The sequence below is a fragment of the Anopheles merus genome, chromosome 3R, assembly GCF_017562075.2.
Source record: "Anopheles merus strain MAF chromosome 3R, AmerM5.1, whole genome shotgun sequence".
Taxonomy (NCBI): domain Eukaryota; kingdom Metazoa; phylum Arthropoda; class Insecta; order Diptera; family Culicidae; genus Anopheles; species Anopheles merus.
Genome location: NC_054084.1, coordinates 16,730,598 through 16,747,010, shown reverse-complemented (window position 1 = coordinate 16,747,010; position 16,413 = coordinate 16,730,598). Strand labels below are relative to the sequence as shown.

The following is a 16,413-nucleotide window of genomic DNA, read 5'->3' as shown; positions in this document are numbered from 1 at the left end:
TCAACTTGCTACAACAGAGCAATAAAACTTTGCTCTACCAATTCAAACCCACCACACAAATCCGCTCGTACCATCAACGCGCGCGACTCGTTTCACAGACCACAGCGATCCCAATTTAAGTTGATTCTCACCTCAAACCCGCCATACAATCAACGTCACACGATGATCATGATGATGGTAGCCGTGCATAAAATCTTTCGTTTTTCGTAGAACAACAATAGCGCAGCGCTGGTGGCGCCCGGGGAACGAGTGACTTTATTTTGTCTGCGGTAGCAATATGACATTCCTTCCAGCCTGGGAGGGAATGGCTGAGGGATGTGATTCTCCAGGCCAAGGGCGTAAGCCTCGCGTGACACACCACGTGCAACCGCCAGAGATTGTTCCACCTTTTTGTTCCCGGTTCCGGTTCCCGGCACATCATCCAGCACCTCCGAATATTAGACCGGGCTAGGCAAAAGTAGTATCAGCAGTGAATCATGAAAAACGTTCATTCAGTAGGAAAATAAAGAAATATTGCACATACAAACCCACTTGCGAAATAGCATAAACCCACAGACACACACACACACATTGAGTGTGAAAGAGAGAGAAAGGACGAAACGAGGATGCGGAGACAGTGAGATACAGCCGCCTACTTCTATCGCGTTTTGAAATCATTCTTTCGAGAGAGAGTGTGAGTGTGTGTATGTGCATTTTTTTTTGCCTTTCCTTATCTATGCCAACATTCCTTCTCTTTTTGCACTTCCCCGCACTCATGTCGAGACCACAGCGACCGAACGATTTTCATATCTTATGGAATGCCATTCCGGGTTGCCGCACTTCTTGCCGGCTTAAGCCCGCGTTAGAGCCGTAGTGAAATTGAACGAGAAATTTTAGGTTCTTCTGGTATATTTCAATAAATTCTTCAGAATATGGTTTATCGTACACTAAAATAAAGGATATTTAATTTCAAGATTATAAAAAAATGTTAAGTTAATAAATTAAATGCATTTCCTTGTGATTTCCCGCTTTGTTCACGGTGAAAGAACTATTATTCTATTAACGGGGAATCACATGGAAATGTATCTAATTCATTATTTCAATATGTTCCAAAGACTAAATAGTTGGAAGAATTGAATATCATTTCTTTTGTCGTACGATAAGCCATATTCTGATAAATATGCAATGAAATATAACAAAAAAAAAATCACGATCACTTTCACACGAGGTCTAAAGCAACCTTAAGATCCTGTGAACCGACCCGCTGCTAGCAGAACTAGCTAGTAGCGCAGTGGTGGTGGTAGCGGTAGCTGGTGTAATATTTTGCTGCAATGACAGTCGACTCGTCCCATCTCTGCTCTGAACCATTTTCCCGACATAGCTGCCGCAGGCCATGTGCACCGACCGTATCATGTCCGTGTGACGTTGCCCAACACTTTGCATCTTTCAGACACACACATGGAAGGGAGAAGGGAGAGAGGGGGTATGATAACGCGTTCGATGCGGTTATTGCAACGAAGGCTGGCGGTGAATGAAGGACTAATATTTTGGGGATGCTAGTTTGTTTTTTTGCGTGTATGTTTATCTCAGCCGGTCTCATTGTACAGTCGTCAACTCGTACGACTTAACAACATGCCCGTCATGGGTTCAAGCCCCAAATAGACCGTGCCGCCATACGTAGGACTGACTATCCTGCTATGGGGGGAAATCAATAAGTCACTGAAAGCCAGCCCCAAGTGGGTTGGCAGGCCTTGACCGGCATCGGTTGTTGAGCCAAAAAGAATAAGAAGAAGAAGAAGATGTTTATCTCAGCTACACATTTTATCAAAATTGTTCGTAGAGTTGAGCCGCAGAAAGTAGATAGCGCAAAAGGTGTGGGGTTGATATGGTGCGCAACACACCAGTTTGATAAAGTGGGTCGAAATCGTTAGAACCCGATGCATGTATGTGGTGATGCAGTAGAGAACGATCCTTAAGAGGGAGTTTAGATGATTATTGTTTAAATTAGACATAAATTGAGTGGAAAAGTATAATTAAATTGATATTATTTTGTTGCTTATCCATATAGTTTGAAATTTTGATCTTTTCTACAGATAAAGATATACTACAACATGAAGCAAATAGTTCATTGCATTCATTAGCAATTAAACAAAAAATATGTTTATAAAATCCGTAAAAATACATTTTGTACACAAGTTTATTTCCTTGTGAGTCAATATATTCAAATATTCAGCTGACATATGTTTCTATATATTAGAATGTTTTCATTATAACATCTAAAGTTGCCTTTCTTTCTCAACCATTACAAGCATAACTACAAGCTTTTTCCAGAGGTTCTAATAATTTTGGTACATTTTCTTCACTCTTTTTTAAGGAAAGTGAACATTGTGTGACAATACAGGGTTTTCCACGATTTATTGGTCAGTTCCCATGATTTTTTGGTGCGTTCCCACGATTTTTTGGTCGTATCCCATAGATTTTTGGTTCGTACCCAAAATTTATTGGTGTTTTCCGATTGGATATTGGATTGGATAATACAAATTGATCAACAAATTCTGGGAAACGACCAAAAAATCGTGGGAACGCACCAAAAAAATATGGTAACCCACCAAAAATTGATGGGAACCGACCAATAAATCGTAGGAAACCCTGTAAGCAGACTCTACGGAAACCTTTGTGAACAGACTTATTTAAATTTCAATTAAAATTTCCTATGTCCAATTTATTGTCCCAAAGAAAGAATCTAGACAGTGTCCCAAAATTATCAGCTCCCCTGAAAACCCCTCTAAATACCAAACAATGATTTAAAAGAAGATTCGAAGATTCTAGTTAAGATGGCAAACGGTATAAGATGAAGAGATAAATTGTATCCTTTCTTAAGGACACTACTCAGAATCTTTTTGTCCCTCAAAATACTTTATAAAGCTCAATTGTATCAAACATTACCGCGTGCGCTAGCAATTCTTGCTAACTGATGTTATTTTTCGTCCCTCATCACATACCAATACAATAACAAAAGCCTTTTACTGTACTGTACACTGTTTGTACAGTCTCCTCTTTTACAAACTTGTCTTACAATATCCATTTCCCTATTCTTTCGCTACCTTTACTTATCCTTCCACCATCCCACAGTATGTGTGTGTATTGTTTGTATTTCCTCACCCTCCATCATGCTCATGCTTCAAATCATTAAAATCTCCATCAAGCCCGGAGCTTCGTTACTGCGGGATTTTCCCATCCATGCTGAGTTTTTCGATACAAATGGTATAAAATTTACATGAGTCACCTTCGTGAGCGGTATCATCCATTCCATCTCGGGAAGTGTGTTTTGTTGAGCTTCTCTTTTAGTCCCTATTTCCTCCTCTCGGGGTGGAAGGATTGTAAAGGGCGAAGATGCTCAACCACCTTGTGACACCCTCAACCGCTAGGTAATGATAAAAAAAAAAATGCATCGGCTGGTGGACGTACCTGGTATGGTAGAGAATGGCAAAGGATTGCTTATAGCCACACTGAAACGTGGAATTAAAAATTCAAAACGCGTCTCCTTTTTACTCAACTTGCCCGGGGACTGCATCATTCTGCCCGGTGGACTGGTGGTAGTACTATTGATGCGGCAAACCAGACACAGGATCGACAGATGCATAAATATTCATTCCATGGCCAACCACGACCAGACAGAGTTTGTTGCGCAATTGTTGTGTTTGTGTTTCGAGTCGTTTGGGTGTGGAGCTGGGCGGCAGTCTTTTAAAAATCTGAATATGATAGGAAATAAATTTAAATCAAAGCAAAACATAAAAGTATTGCACACAAAAAAGTTCTGCTAAAAACATTACATAAAATTATATGCACATAACTCCTTCATTAAAGCATTTTCCTTTGTTTTTATTTGTTCTCCCTTTGATATGCGCTCTTGGCAGGAGGTCTACTGCGGCAAGGAAACGATCTGCACCGTCGACGGGCTGCACTTCAACTCGATGTACAACGCACGTGTTAAAGCCTTCAACAACACTGGCGAGGGTGAATACTCCGAGCTTATTGGATTACAGACGGCAGAAGGTAAGTCGCCGGCCGGTCGGTCGGTCTGTTGTTTTTCAAGCACTGTGGACACACTCTCTCTCTCACACACACACACACACACACACACACATACAGCACACATCGTGACGGTGGTTGATTGAAATAAAGTGAAGCACAAGTGAAGATCGTCGGGAAAACACAGTAACACAGGGGGCTGGCAAAAAAAAGTAGGAAAAACTCAAGCCGTCAAGGGACGTAGGATTACTCGGAGATAGATGAGAGTGGCTTTTCTCTGCTGCTGCTGCTGCTGCTGCCGCCACTACTGCTGGCACTGTTGTGTTGTGTGGCACGATGCTTGACAATAATGTGTACCCATCCGGGCGGTGGTCGTATTTTGCAAACACACAGATTAAGCACTTGTTTTCTCGGTAGCTCGGTAGCTAAAGCCCCTTTGGTTGCTTGCTCTGCCGCTACTACTGCTGTTTTATGGTGAAGAAAATTACGTTTTTGTTTCTTCCAGTGCAAGGACTCGGCAGGTTTGTATGGCACCAAATGCAAAGCAACACTCACTCACACTACACACCTACCCAAGTGAAGTGTTTTCTTGCCAAGGACATAATGATGCCGTCTTCTCATTAGTGTCACTTTTGCGCCATGCTCTCTCGGTTGTGGAGCACTTTCGGGTTTGTCAAATGAGATGAAAATATGAGCCTATTTAAAAAGCAATTTTATGCCACCGGCGGGCAATAGCAAAGTGTGTGTGTGTGTGTGTGTGTGTTGCTTAGCAACCGATGTTTTTGGCTTTTCATCAAATGCTGCCCATCCACCTAGCAGGCTCTGATCGACCGAGGCCGAGAAAGTTGTACGAGCGCACCACAGTGTAGGGTTTTGGTTGCAAATAGCATCTTAGGTTCCGTGCTGTCCGGGTAATAAATTAAGCAGCACACACACACACACACACATATGCTTCTGCAAAAATGGCCTACACAACGCAGAAGCAGTTTCTAAGCGTTGCGTTCCTGAACGAAGACCCGAAACTGCCGAGCCGGAAGCGCAGCGATGCAGTGCTGAAGTCGTACAGCTCGTGCTACGACACCCGGGCCTGGTCGCTCGATGTGCTGAAGCAGTCCCAGTTCATCGGGGACGTCGCAAACAGGGCCCTAACACAAGCCGCCAAGGCGCCACTTCACGTAAGACTTTTTGTAACGGGTATGGGGCGCAAAACATCTGTATAATTACTTCCGCATTAGTCCTTTTCCGGTGCGGAACTTACGAAAGAAATCTTAGTTCGGCTGGATGCCTGCAATCTTGCCGACTACATCCTGAGCCTAAGGGATGAGATAAAAAAGCGAAACAGTTCCATCGAAGCGCTGGAGCAGACAAAGGCGGACCTTACCAAAAGAACTGAGCAGCTGGATGAAAAATTGAACGCGTTGGACGAAGAAAATCGACTGCTTCGGGCGGAAATTGAGCGCATCGGTGCCTGCCAGGAGCAGCAGCGCCAGACGAACCAGTTCGACGAGGCGGAGCTTGCCGAAATCAGCCAGATGATTATTGATCTGCGGGACTGTAATGAAAATCTGGAGGATGAGATGCAGATATTGCGCAACCAGCTGCAAACGGCGGCCGCATCGTCGGTCGGCGACAATCAGGTCACCGTGGAGGCTGAGAACAACTTTCTCAAGTTCAAGGCGAAGGATTACGACCGGCTGGAGGGTGAGCTGGCACTGTTTAAGGCGGAGTACGACAGTTTGACGCTGCAGAAGCGGGAGCTGGCGGAAGAGTTGCACCGGGCCCAGCAGTACCGTTTGCGAGCCGTGGAGTTGAAGCAGGACCTGAATAAGGAACTGCACCGTCGGGAGATGTGCGAGGAGCAGATTGAAATGTTGGTGGTAAGTGGCAGTTTGGGAGGGTTTTTTTGAATTTTCGGGTGTGTTAAAGATATTGTTTTTGCTATCCACGTGGTTCAGAACATGTACGAACAACAATCAGTTGAACTGAATCAATTGAAACGTCAGGTGCTAACGTTCGATCGATCCTCCCAAGATCGTCTTTTCGATGAGTCGACGGAAGATCATGACGGTTCGCAAACCACAGCGACACTGAATGTCGCTCAAGATGATGATGCCGGTATTGAGTTAGTTGAGACAATATCCTTTGAAAAGCCCGCTGCCTGTCCGAATTGTCCCGAACAGCTTAAAAACATTGAGGATCTGAAACGAGAAATCGCTTCGCTGCAAGCTCTGACTGCCAGTCAACCGCAATCGATCCCGCAAGACAATACAGACGCACAGTTAATGGATCTGCGCCAAGAATTGACGGACTGTAAACGCCAACTACAGGAGTCAGCGGACAAGTACGCTTCGCTGCGCGTAACTTCAGCGGTAGCTGCTGAATCCTTCAATTCTTCACCGCAAGTCAACGCCGATCAACAGCAACAGATGGCAGATCTGCGGCGAGAATTGACAGACTGTCAACGGCAGCTAAAGGAAGCAACGGACCAGTATGAAGCACTGCAAGCGTCTTCCACAGCAGACGGACAGGAGCTGGAACGTGTGAAGCTGCAGCTGGAGCAGCTAGCCAGCGTTTCCGACGCACCTGCTGGGCAGCTGGAACTGTTTGCCGCAAATGAGAAGCTAAGCGTGTTGCAAAAGGAAAATGAAAAGCTTCAAAAAGAGCTGTCCGAAAACAAAGCTCGCATCGTTGAGCTGGAAAAGAAGGTGCAATCGGCTGCGTCAAGTGTTCCGGTGGCAACCGCGCTGCCCACCGGTGGCGAGTGCTGTGCGGAGAAGGTCAACAAAATTTCCGAACTGGAGCAAACCATTTCCAGGCTGAAGGATGATGATGCCTCGAAGGCTGTTGTGACCGCCAGTCCGGCAGCTGAGGCAAGTGCGGAAAATGCGAACCTTCTTCAAAGAATAACAAACCTCGAAAAGGAGCTGCTGGAGCGGGATCAGAAATTGAAGACGCTACAGGAAGCGGTGGATAGGAAGAGTGTTGCTGCGACGGCGGAAGCGACCAGCGTCGATGGTGCCGAGATGAGCGCGCTGTTATCTCAGCTGGCGGAAAAGAACGAACTGATTAAAAAGCTGCAAGATAAGCTGGACACCGTGTCGTCGGTCCCAGCAGCTGCCGATGATGATGGACGGGCATGTCAGGAAGAGCTGACCGAACTGCGGGTCCGGCTGGAGGCGTGCGAAGGAGAAGCAGTCGCCCGGCTCGTGTCGGACGTCCTGCCCGAACCGAGAAAAAGTGTCCGAATAAGCGACGAGGTGGAAGAGTTCGAGCCACTGTCCATCAAGGAAGAGCTGGGCAGCGAGCAGGACGAGAAGGAAACGGAGGAAATTAAGGCCGAACCATCGGACGAGAAGGAAGAAGAGGCGGAGGAGGGGGATGAGTCCGACAATGGCGACAACGATGGTTCGCAAACGTCCGTCGGGCACAAGAAACGGCTGAACAGCTCGCTGGAAAAGCTGGAGCAGCTGCAGGAGAACCTCAGCAAGCGCTGCACGCTGGCGGCCATGATGGGCAGGCAGCCGGGGGTTGAGTGTGACTGCATTCAGGCGATAGCGTTCAAGATAGCGCAGGACGGGCTGGAGGTGCTGCTGGTGGCGGAGCTGTACGTGCTGCTGCAGGAGATTTGCAGTGCCATCACGCGTAAGAACGCCGTGCTCGGGAGGAATGTGACCGTGCTGGCCAACAGCATGACCAAGTGCTGGCAGGTCATCACGGATGCACGGGTCATGATGAACATGGAGCTGACGAACCGTACCAGCCACCACCAGTCGGTGACGTCCGTGTCGGCCCACTGCATGTCCGTGCAGGAGGTGCAGGAGGAGAAAGGGGAGGAGCAGGACAACCGTACTAGAACCGCCAGCCACACGGCGGGTCATCTGTCTCGGCCGAGCGGATGGGTGGGCACGGACGGTACAAGACCATCGACCATACCGCTGCACCAATCGATGTCGGTTGGCAGTGACGATAACAGACACTCGAACGCGCTGGATGTGCAAAGGTAGGGGATATGTTGAGAACGGTTGAGGGTGGTCTGTAGAACACTCCACACAAAACCATACACACATCGTTTTGCGGGACGATACAAAGTTACCATCCATTTTCATCGTTTATTTGTTGCAGGCGTCGAACGATCAAATGGATGGAAAATGTGAAGAAATCTGGTCGGTGAAAATTGGAAGCCAGCGTCTCGTGACGAGCGTGTTTCATCACTTGATCGAGGTTCACTTGATGCAGAACACAAACACCCAACAATTCGCACAAACTCAGACAAATTAAAGTGTATTTCAGATTTACCAGAACTAAACAGACCGGTGGGGATGGTTTATCGTTTATTTGAAGGTTGCTGCTCTGCGTCGGATCTAACAGTTTCTACCGTCAAATCTGTTGTGTGTGATGAATAGTAGGAGTGGAAAAATCCCATCTCCATCTCCTCATGCTCCTCACCACCATTTCGGTTATGTATTTATCGAATGCAGTGATGCTTAAAACGAACTGGAAAATTGCTTCCCGCACGGCCAAAACCCCTTCGCCGTACCGCGCACGTACCCCGTTTAATCCTTGACTCCTTCGGTGCTTGTGGGTGCGGCGGTCACCCATCCGTATCCCCATTTCGCCAACTCAACCCTATGCTTGTGAATGTAACTCCATTTTGGGTGAGGTATTTGCGGTAAATGTAGCGCTTTTTTCAATATCTCGCTCTCTCTCTCTCTGTTTGCATACCGGCCTTTGAGGTTGTGCGTGTAGCTTAAATGCCGCTTTTCACGGTGCTTGCCAGCCGGCGGGCTGGGAAGAGTTGTTGTAAATAACATTCGACGAAAAGGGTCAGTGTGTGATGGTGAAGAATTTGATGTAGCATTAAAAGAAGCGGCAATGTTGTTACGCTTCGTCAAGCTTCGTTACGCACTGGGGGAATTTAGACGGTGGAATAAATTCGCACCTGATAGCATCCTGCGTTTGGTGGTGGTCTCATCCAACTGGGGGCAAGTGTTTCGTGTTGAAATTCGAACTATTTAATCCAGTAATGTGGATGAGTGTTTTGCAAATAGTTAGCTAAAGAAAAAATACAATGCATTAAATACATTAAACATTATAATGTGCTACATACAGCGCTTCAAAATGTCATGACAATCACGTGATAATCAGCACCAAAAACAGTGAACATATTCGTGGTAGCTTGATGTTCAATACCGACACTCAAAGAAAGTGCGTCATGACAAGCCGAACGCGACGTGCGAGTGGTTGAGTCAAACCCGATACTCTGACTGACAAGCTGAGCTTAGTACCGGCATAGTCATGACTTTTTCTGGCTGTGAACGGTGCTACCAAATGCCACTGTTACAGTCACCAACACTCATGGCTGAAACGTAGTTTAAGTCAGCTCACGTACACAACTGAGATGATCAGATGTGACCGTTCTCAAACGGTTGGTGGACTAATCACATGTTTGATGACATTTTGTTTAACACCCAACTCTTAGTCACTCACTTGGTCATGACATTTTCAGTCGGTGATAATCACGAAATTCTTGGAATATACTGGGCGTGTAGTCCCAAGCAGCAAAATGAGCATGCTTTCTCGCTCTGTCTGGTTTGATAGACCATCAAGACAGACCGTCGGATTAAAAAACCGAGAAAAGATGCTCATTTTGTTTCTTGGAACCACTCGCACACACTGCATATCTCTCATGACTATCGTGATGATCACCGAGAGAAAATGTCACGACCAAGCCTCACCTCTGATTTGAGCCTCACCTCTGATCATCACAGTAGACCTCGTGACGCTGTCATGATTGTATTTCAGTTGGAATTTGTCATGACTATGTCAGTGACATTTTGCAGAACTGATCACAGTAAAAAAAAGTCATGACAAAATGACTGACCATGCGTTGGTTGCTAAAATGGCACCACGCATGTATTGCTCACACCATCTGTTTGAGTATCACCTCTGATTATCACAGTTGAGTACGGGACGCTGACATGGGTTTTGTTTCAGTCAGAATTTTGTTATGACATTGTCATTTTGCAGCACTGGTTACAGAAAATGAAGTTCCGTTTCATCTTCCAAGTGCCATCACATCAATCGCACCACCGTTTACGATGTATCTTTGCACTCTCGACAGCAAAACAAAAGAGCACACTTTCTAACCCCGTACCTTTCTTTCCAGTTGCCTGGTTCACATTCGATTCGGTCCTGAGCGGTGGCCCCTGTTCCGGGCTGAACTTCTCGAGCGAAAACCAAACCGTCTCGGCGGACGGCTGGGAGCATCGGGTGGCGCTCGGGTCGGTCGGGTTTTCGCGCGGCGTCCACTACTGGGAGTTTACCATCGACAAGTATACCGCCGACACGGATCCGGCCTTTGGCGTGGCGCGGCTAGATGTGGCCCGCGATAAGATGCTAGGTAGGTACTCTTCGTACGTTTGCTGCGCTGATGATGGTGGTGATGCTCTGCGCCAGCGTGTTACCTCATACGCGCCACAACTAATGTGTCTTCTGTTTGTTGTTTGTCTGTTTCTTTGCACCTCGCCTTGCGGACGGACAGGCAAAGACGACAAGGGCTTTGCGATGTACATCGATCGGCAGCGGTCCTGGTTCCAGCACAACAGCGTGCACGAGCGGCGTGTCGAGGGTGGCATCTCGACGGGCAGTACGGTCGGCGTGCTGCTTGACCTCGAACGGCACACGCTACACTTCATCGTGAACGAGATGCCGCAGGGCTCGGTGGCGTTCCGCGATCTGTACGGCGTGTTCTATCCGGCCGTCAGCGTCAATCGTGGCGTAACGCTGACCCTGCACACCGGCCTGGATGCGCCGCGGATGGACTACCACTAGGGAGTTGGGTTACACGGATCGATAAGATGAACACACATCACAACACACCCACCCCCCCATCGGCTTCTGTCGTACGCCCACGGGGCACGGGTAAGAGATAGCAGACAATGATGGTGGCGAGGAGACGCGATTCCTTTCTTGCATATAGCTTGTGGCGTGTAGAAATTAGAATAGTAGAGAATGTAGTTTAAGAAGCTTTTTTTTTATTTTAAATAAGTCAGTCACAGACAAATGAGGAGGTTAGCATTTAAGAGAAGCATTTATGTTTTTGTTTTATGCGTATGTATGTTTCCTTCTGATTTTAGAACCACTGACCCGAATCCATACGTTCCCATGCGGTGACACAATTTGTACAGCTCGCTCATAATCGCTACACAAATATCAAATGTCGAACCAAATCCCAACCGCAGCAGCAGAAAGAGAAGAAAGGTAGAGGTAAAAAGGTTAAGCTCTGAACTGCATGGGCATGTCTCTCCCACAGGCATGAACCCCGAACCGGACCGAGCGCCATCTTTATCGCTCGGTTTTCATCACTGGACACGATTTTTTCGCAACCTTAGCTCGCTCCGTACCCTTGCTGGGGAGGGCAGGAAATGCTAATAGAAATGTACCGAATTGGTAGCCACAGCCACATATCGGCACGGTGGGAGATGAGCTCTAGCGCAGGATTTGCATTTTGCTCGTTTACCAAATCCCCCTGCCCTGGTCGTGAAGATCACAACCCGAAAGGTAATTTCTCGGGCACGGCTCTAAGCCCATTCGAGTAAGCCTTCTTTCTCTCCCTCTCGTAGCGTACCAAAGAAACCCCAAATCAGCTCAATCTTTGAACGTACCGGCTGGCAGTGAAAGCGGCAAATTCGTTACCTTTGCGGGCAGGCACGTGCAGGCGCTATGGGGCACGTTGCCAAGCTGCGCCCAATTAATGCACAACACACAAAGGAAAAGAAAACAGTAATAATACACCGCGGACGGATCGCGGTCGATTAACATTGGGTATGCTAATGCAAACCAGTGTTTGCACTCGGGTTTGATACAAGATAACGCTAGCACACACTCCCATTTGCATACTATTCTGTGCCTGGAGGACCTATCCGTTGGAGGAGCTATCCAACTAGCGTGGCATTTTATTTATTTTACATCATACAGTTGGAGGCTTTTTGTTTACAACAAGCTAGGCTTTAATTAATCCCTTTCAGAATTTTTAGCTTTTTTCGCTCAAAAGATTCATTTTTTCCCCGAATTAGTAATCCGGCATGGAGAGGAAATCAATATGTATCATGTTTCAATTTGTGCATGTTTGGATTTATTTGCTTTCCTTTGCTTTTAAAAATGCAATTGGAAAAGCAACATGTCTTTTTTTCAAATGATTTTTCAATGCAGCGATCAATAACGATGACACACGATTAAAACCGGGTCAGCTAGTTTCTTTTTTTTTATTTCGTTACCAACTGACCGACCAATCGTTAAAGGATGCTCGATGAAAAATTCAGCACCCTCGTTGATGATAAACACAACGCCCAGCATAACGAGTTGCAAATGAATGTGCGGAAGAGAGTGGGAAGGGGGAAGTAAGCGGGTTTTCCGGCCGTTGGCGATTTATTAATTGGCAAGTATTCGATAGCGAATGATGGGAAGGAAGCATGGAATGCTGCAAAATAATGACCGTAATAAAAAAGTGAGCCCCTGTTAATTGCGGAAGGTAAAGCCGGGGACGTACCAGATTTTAAAATAAAACTCCTGCACACTCCGGGTGCGTATTATGGATAGGAAAGCGGGACGTGTGAAATCGATTTGAAATCGATTAATATGCTGCTCTGTGCAAGCGCAGCACAACAACTATTATTATCAATGAATGAATGCCTCGAGGTACAGTACAATAAAAGGGTAAAAGTTGTATTTATAGTGCCAGAAATCAAGCATAAGCGCGGAACAGCAGCATATTGAATTATCGTTCGAAATAATCGTCCCCGGGCAGGAAACAACAGCCACTATAGCGGCCATAATGGATAGAGTTCCTATTTTACCTTCTTTCCAACCTGTCCGTACACTGAGTGAATTGTCAATTTGGTACCGAAAGGTTGATTGGTACTGAAAACACGGAAACGCGTCTGTCCAATTATGGAACGGTGATGCTGGTGGCTGCTCAACCGTTTGCACGGGTCAGCATAACACGTTCGCATTAAACGAATTATGTTCTGGCCTGACCTTTGTGTGTGATGATCTCTACCATGTTTTCTCTCTGCGTTGGATGTGCACGCGATATTGGTGATCAATTATTTGTGGTTCATTATTGCAGCTTGATCGAGTTGTGCATTGTCTTTTGTATTTGTTTGGTTTGTTTTCGGGACTGGAGGTAAATCGAGGTAAATCATATTTATCTTTAGTTGTGACGCATTACGTGACACATTGATTGTGTGAGTTTTAACACAAAAAAAACCCCATTATTTATGCATCACGCCCCAGATGGGGTGATTTTTAATTTATTACACTAAACTCGTTCACAAACGCAACAAAAAGGAAAGGCAGCAGATTAAAATCAAACAGCCGTTTTGCTGCTGCATCTGTAAATGTGAGCAAAACATAAACACGGAGAAACAACACTTTGTAAATATATACAAACGAACTGTGTTTTTTTTTTAATTGTATTTCGAGCACATCATTTGCACGATTAATTCATTTTAAGCATGAACGAACTGGAATCGAAACCGAGCGTAGGATGAATATTGAATCTAAATGAGTGTTGATTTAAAACAAAAACCGAAATGAACATAAATGGCTCGTTAATACTCAATGAAACTCAATCACTAACACACGCACAAGCGCTGTAACGCAAGGAAAGCAGAAATCGATAAAATAGTGAAAAAAAAGAAAACAATTTTCATCCAATACACACACACCCACATAGGCATTGCGAAAGCGAACGAATGCAAACGAAAAACACTGCAAAAATATAATCATAATCACAACAATGTACAGGAAGAATGAACCGGCGTGTGTGTGTGTGTGGTAGTGAAGGAAATGGCCGTTAATTTTGTACAAAGTGTAAAGTGATGTATTGGCTAAGTTATTTTATCGACTAACGCGAACTAGTTAATGGAAAGACAAACGAACATCGCAACGAAATTGCGATGTGTTTGTTTGCCAGTTTAAAGAAAGGAAGAGATAAAACAAAAGTATCCTAAATGTATTCCATTCTAACACGAAGCGAACACACAAGCAAACGATGACAAAACGAAAACATTAAACTTCTGATAAAACGAAGCGAACAGAACGAATGTGAGATTGGATCTTTACAGCATCACATGCTAAATTCGATACACATTACATTACAGAGGAGAAAAATAAAACATTTCATTAGATCAATAACTTGAACGAAGTAAAACCTTAATTGGAAAAGAAACAAAAAACGTGAGGATAAATGTTATATCCAAACCACACTCCCCACTGCAACATGTACAGCTAAGCAACGAACAGTAGAGATACAGATGTGCTAGATTCCTATACCGAAATGTATTTGCTCGCTTTTTGCGTAACGTTTATGACAAACCGATTGCGGCGAGAAAACCCCAAACTAACAAAGAGCTTCTGATAAATTAACCATTGTGAAATGCAAATGCAAAACTGATAAACAAAAATGAAAATAGTTGCGTAGCTGAAACCTAAACACACGAAACATGAAAATATCAAACAGGTGAACCATAAGATAAGGAGAACGATAACTAACATAGTAACAGAACAGAAGTAGAAAACGAAAACAAAATGGCTCCATCATGGTGGAACATTGATCAGAGAAAAAGAGAGAGAGAAAGAAAAAAACATCACCGTAGGAGGAGCGTAAATTAACATTTGCAGCTAATCAACCGGAGAGCTTTTCGAGAGGAAGAGAGAGAGAGATTAAGAAAGAGGATAAAATGGAGGAAAAAAATATCGTAGCTAAACATTTTACGAATACTACTCACACACAGAGACACACCAAACACTACTATACTAAAGCAGCGGCGTAGTGACGGCATTTGTAATCCTTTGGTAATACACACATTGATCAGTAATAAAAGCGTATTAAAAACATAGAAAAAGGCGATTATTTTTGGGTAATTACAAAATACACACCCTCTTTTGTGGTTACAATATATTGAAAGAAATAGGAATTATTTTAACATTGAATTTTATTGTTATTATGTATTTTCGTTTTTTTACGTCGTGTTTACCCTTTATTGTAGGTTCTCATTAGAAGGGAGGGATATTCGGTTCCTGATTTTTTCAACGGGCCGTATGGCCTTATTAAGATGGGTAACAGTACACCAAAAAAAAAAATCATAGGAAAATCAAGATTCGTATCGCAATTCACTGTGGCCACGGTAGAAGCCGAAGACGTTCCTTGAAGCACTGAGTTGAGATGCTGAAGTCGAAGCAATCCGAAACAGTGTGGAATACAGCCGACATGCGGAACATAGGGTCAGACCGACCAGCCAGCGCTCGAACGAGAGTATCTCTAGACCTAAGTGTTCGGGATGGTGTATAGATATCGACTCGATGCAACAAAGGCAATGATTCAATAGAGACATTTAGCAAACCAGCGATGAAAGAGCACAGTGCATTGCGTCTTCTAACCGAAAGAGGTTCAAGGCCTAGATGACGGCACCACGCAGCATAAGGAGGAATATTATTGCGATACTGCCAGGGAAGTAGGCTTAGGGTATATCGCGTGAGCTTACGTTGAATCGCCTCAAGTCAGGCAATTGAAGAAGCGGTAGTTGGGCTCCAGACTACGCACGAATATTCCAGAACCGAACGAACGATGCTATTGTAGACAGCTTTGATGCATATGGGGTTGCGGAATTCATAAGTTGTCCGGATAACCACGCCAAGTAGTTGCTTTCCTCTGGCTACAACGTCATCGATATGCTGTTTAATGTTCAAACTTGAATCAAGAAGAACGCCCATATTCGAACAACGTCTTCCTCTGGTCGATTGTGACAGCTGAAATGCGGGAAAGACTGTTTGTAATATTGTAAAGAGTCCGGAGCATCATCAAGTTTTATTCTAGCTTTGCTAAGACATGGAAGAGAATATTACTGAGGTAAATTATTCAAAGACTTAACGTGCCAATCTGAACAAAGTCATATGAAACTGGCTTTGTCTAATACTGTTACAGAGGTTTTCAGGGGTTCTGATAATTTTGGGACAATTTATTGACTCTTTCTTCTGTGAACTGTATGTGACGGTAAGTGGACTCAACGACAGTCTTTTTGGTTAGACTCATTTAGAATCCAACTAGAATTTCTAAACTTCGCGGTGTTGGTATGCTGTTGGTTGCTATTCCAATGCTCTTACGGTCTCGCGGTTTCGTCTGCCAATCCATGTTTCCGCTGGTGGAGTTAATGGTGGACGACTCCATGCCATCTAGCCTACTTAACTACTTACTTAACTTAACTTAACTTAACACATCTCTTCTGTTCTTGTGGACGGCCTAGAAGGACTTTACGGCGCTGCAGGACAATGAAATCCCCGCTCATCTCATCCCTATATCGGCTCATCCTTTGTCCTTCCACACATACGGGGCCAAAGACC

At 45.0% G+C, this 16,413-nt stretch overlaps 2 protein-coding genes across 3 annotated transcripts in view; both read left to right on the top strand.

Moving 5' to 3' along the window:
- Nucleotides 1–14,650, top strand: part of LOC121595708 (E3 ubiquitin-protein ligase TRIM9) — a 118,086-nt gene extending 103,436 nt beyond the window's left edge. For both annotated transcript variants that reach the window (XM_041919884.1, XM_041919883.1), the window contains 3 exons: nucleotides 3,897–4,035; nucleotides 10,178–10,411; nucleotides 10,553–14,650. In XM_041919884.1, the coding sequence (XP_041775818.1) occupies nucleotides 3,897–4,035; nucleotides 10,178–10,411; nucleotides 10,553–10,842 (663 nt within the window). In that variant the 3' untranslated portion in view covers nucleotides 10,843–14,650. The remainder of the gene's footprint in view (nucleotides 1–3,896; nucleotides 4,036–10,177; nucleotides 10,412–10,552) is intronic.
- Nucleotides 4,807–8,317, top strand: LOC121595707 (interaptin-like). The gene is made up of 4 exons (XM_041919882.1): nucleotides 4,807–5,186; nucleotides 5,247–5,888; nucleotides 5,967–8,011; nucleotides 8,134–8,317. Exons 1-4 carry the CDS (start codon nucleotides 4,974–4,976, stop codon nucleotides 8,180–8,182), a joined length of 2,949 nt encoding a protein of 982 aa, XP_041775816.1. The 5' UTR covers nucleotides 4,807–4,973; the 3' UTR covers nucleotides 8,183–8,317.
- Nucleotides 14,651–16,413: the final 1,763 nt, after the last annotated feature.

Coding starts and splice junctions, on each gene's coding strand:
- LOC121595707 (XM_041919882.1), top strand. CDS start 4,974: ATGGCCTACACAACGCAGAAGCAGTTTCTAAGCGTTGCGTTCCTGAAC. Junction 5,187..5,246: donor CCGCCAAGGCGCCACTTCAC/GTAAGACTTTTT, acceptor CTTCCGCATTAG/TCCTTTTCCGGTGCGGAACT. Junction 8,012..8,133: donor AACGCGCTGGATGTGCAAAG/GTAGGGGATATG, acceptor TATTTGTTGCAG/GCGTCGAACGATCAAATGGA.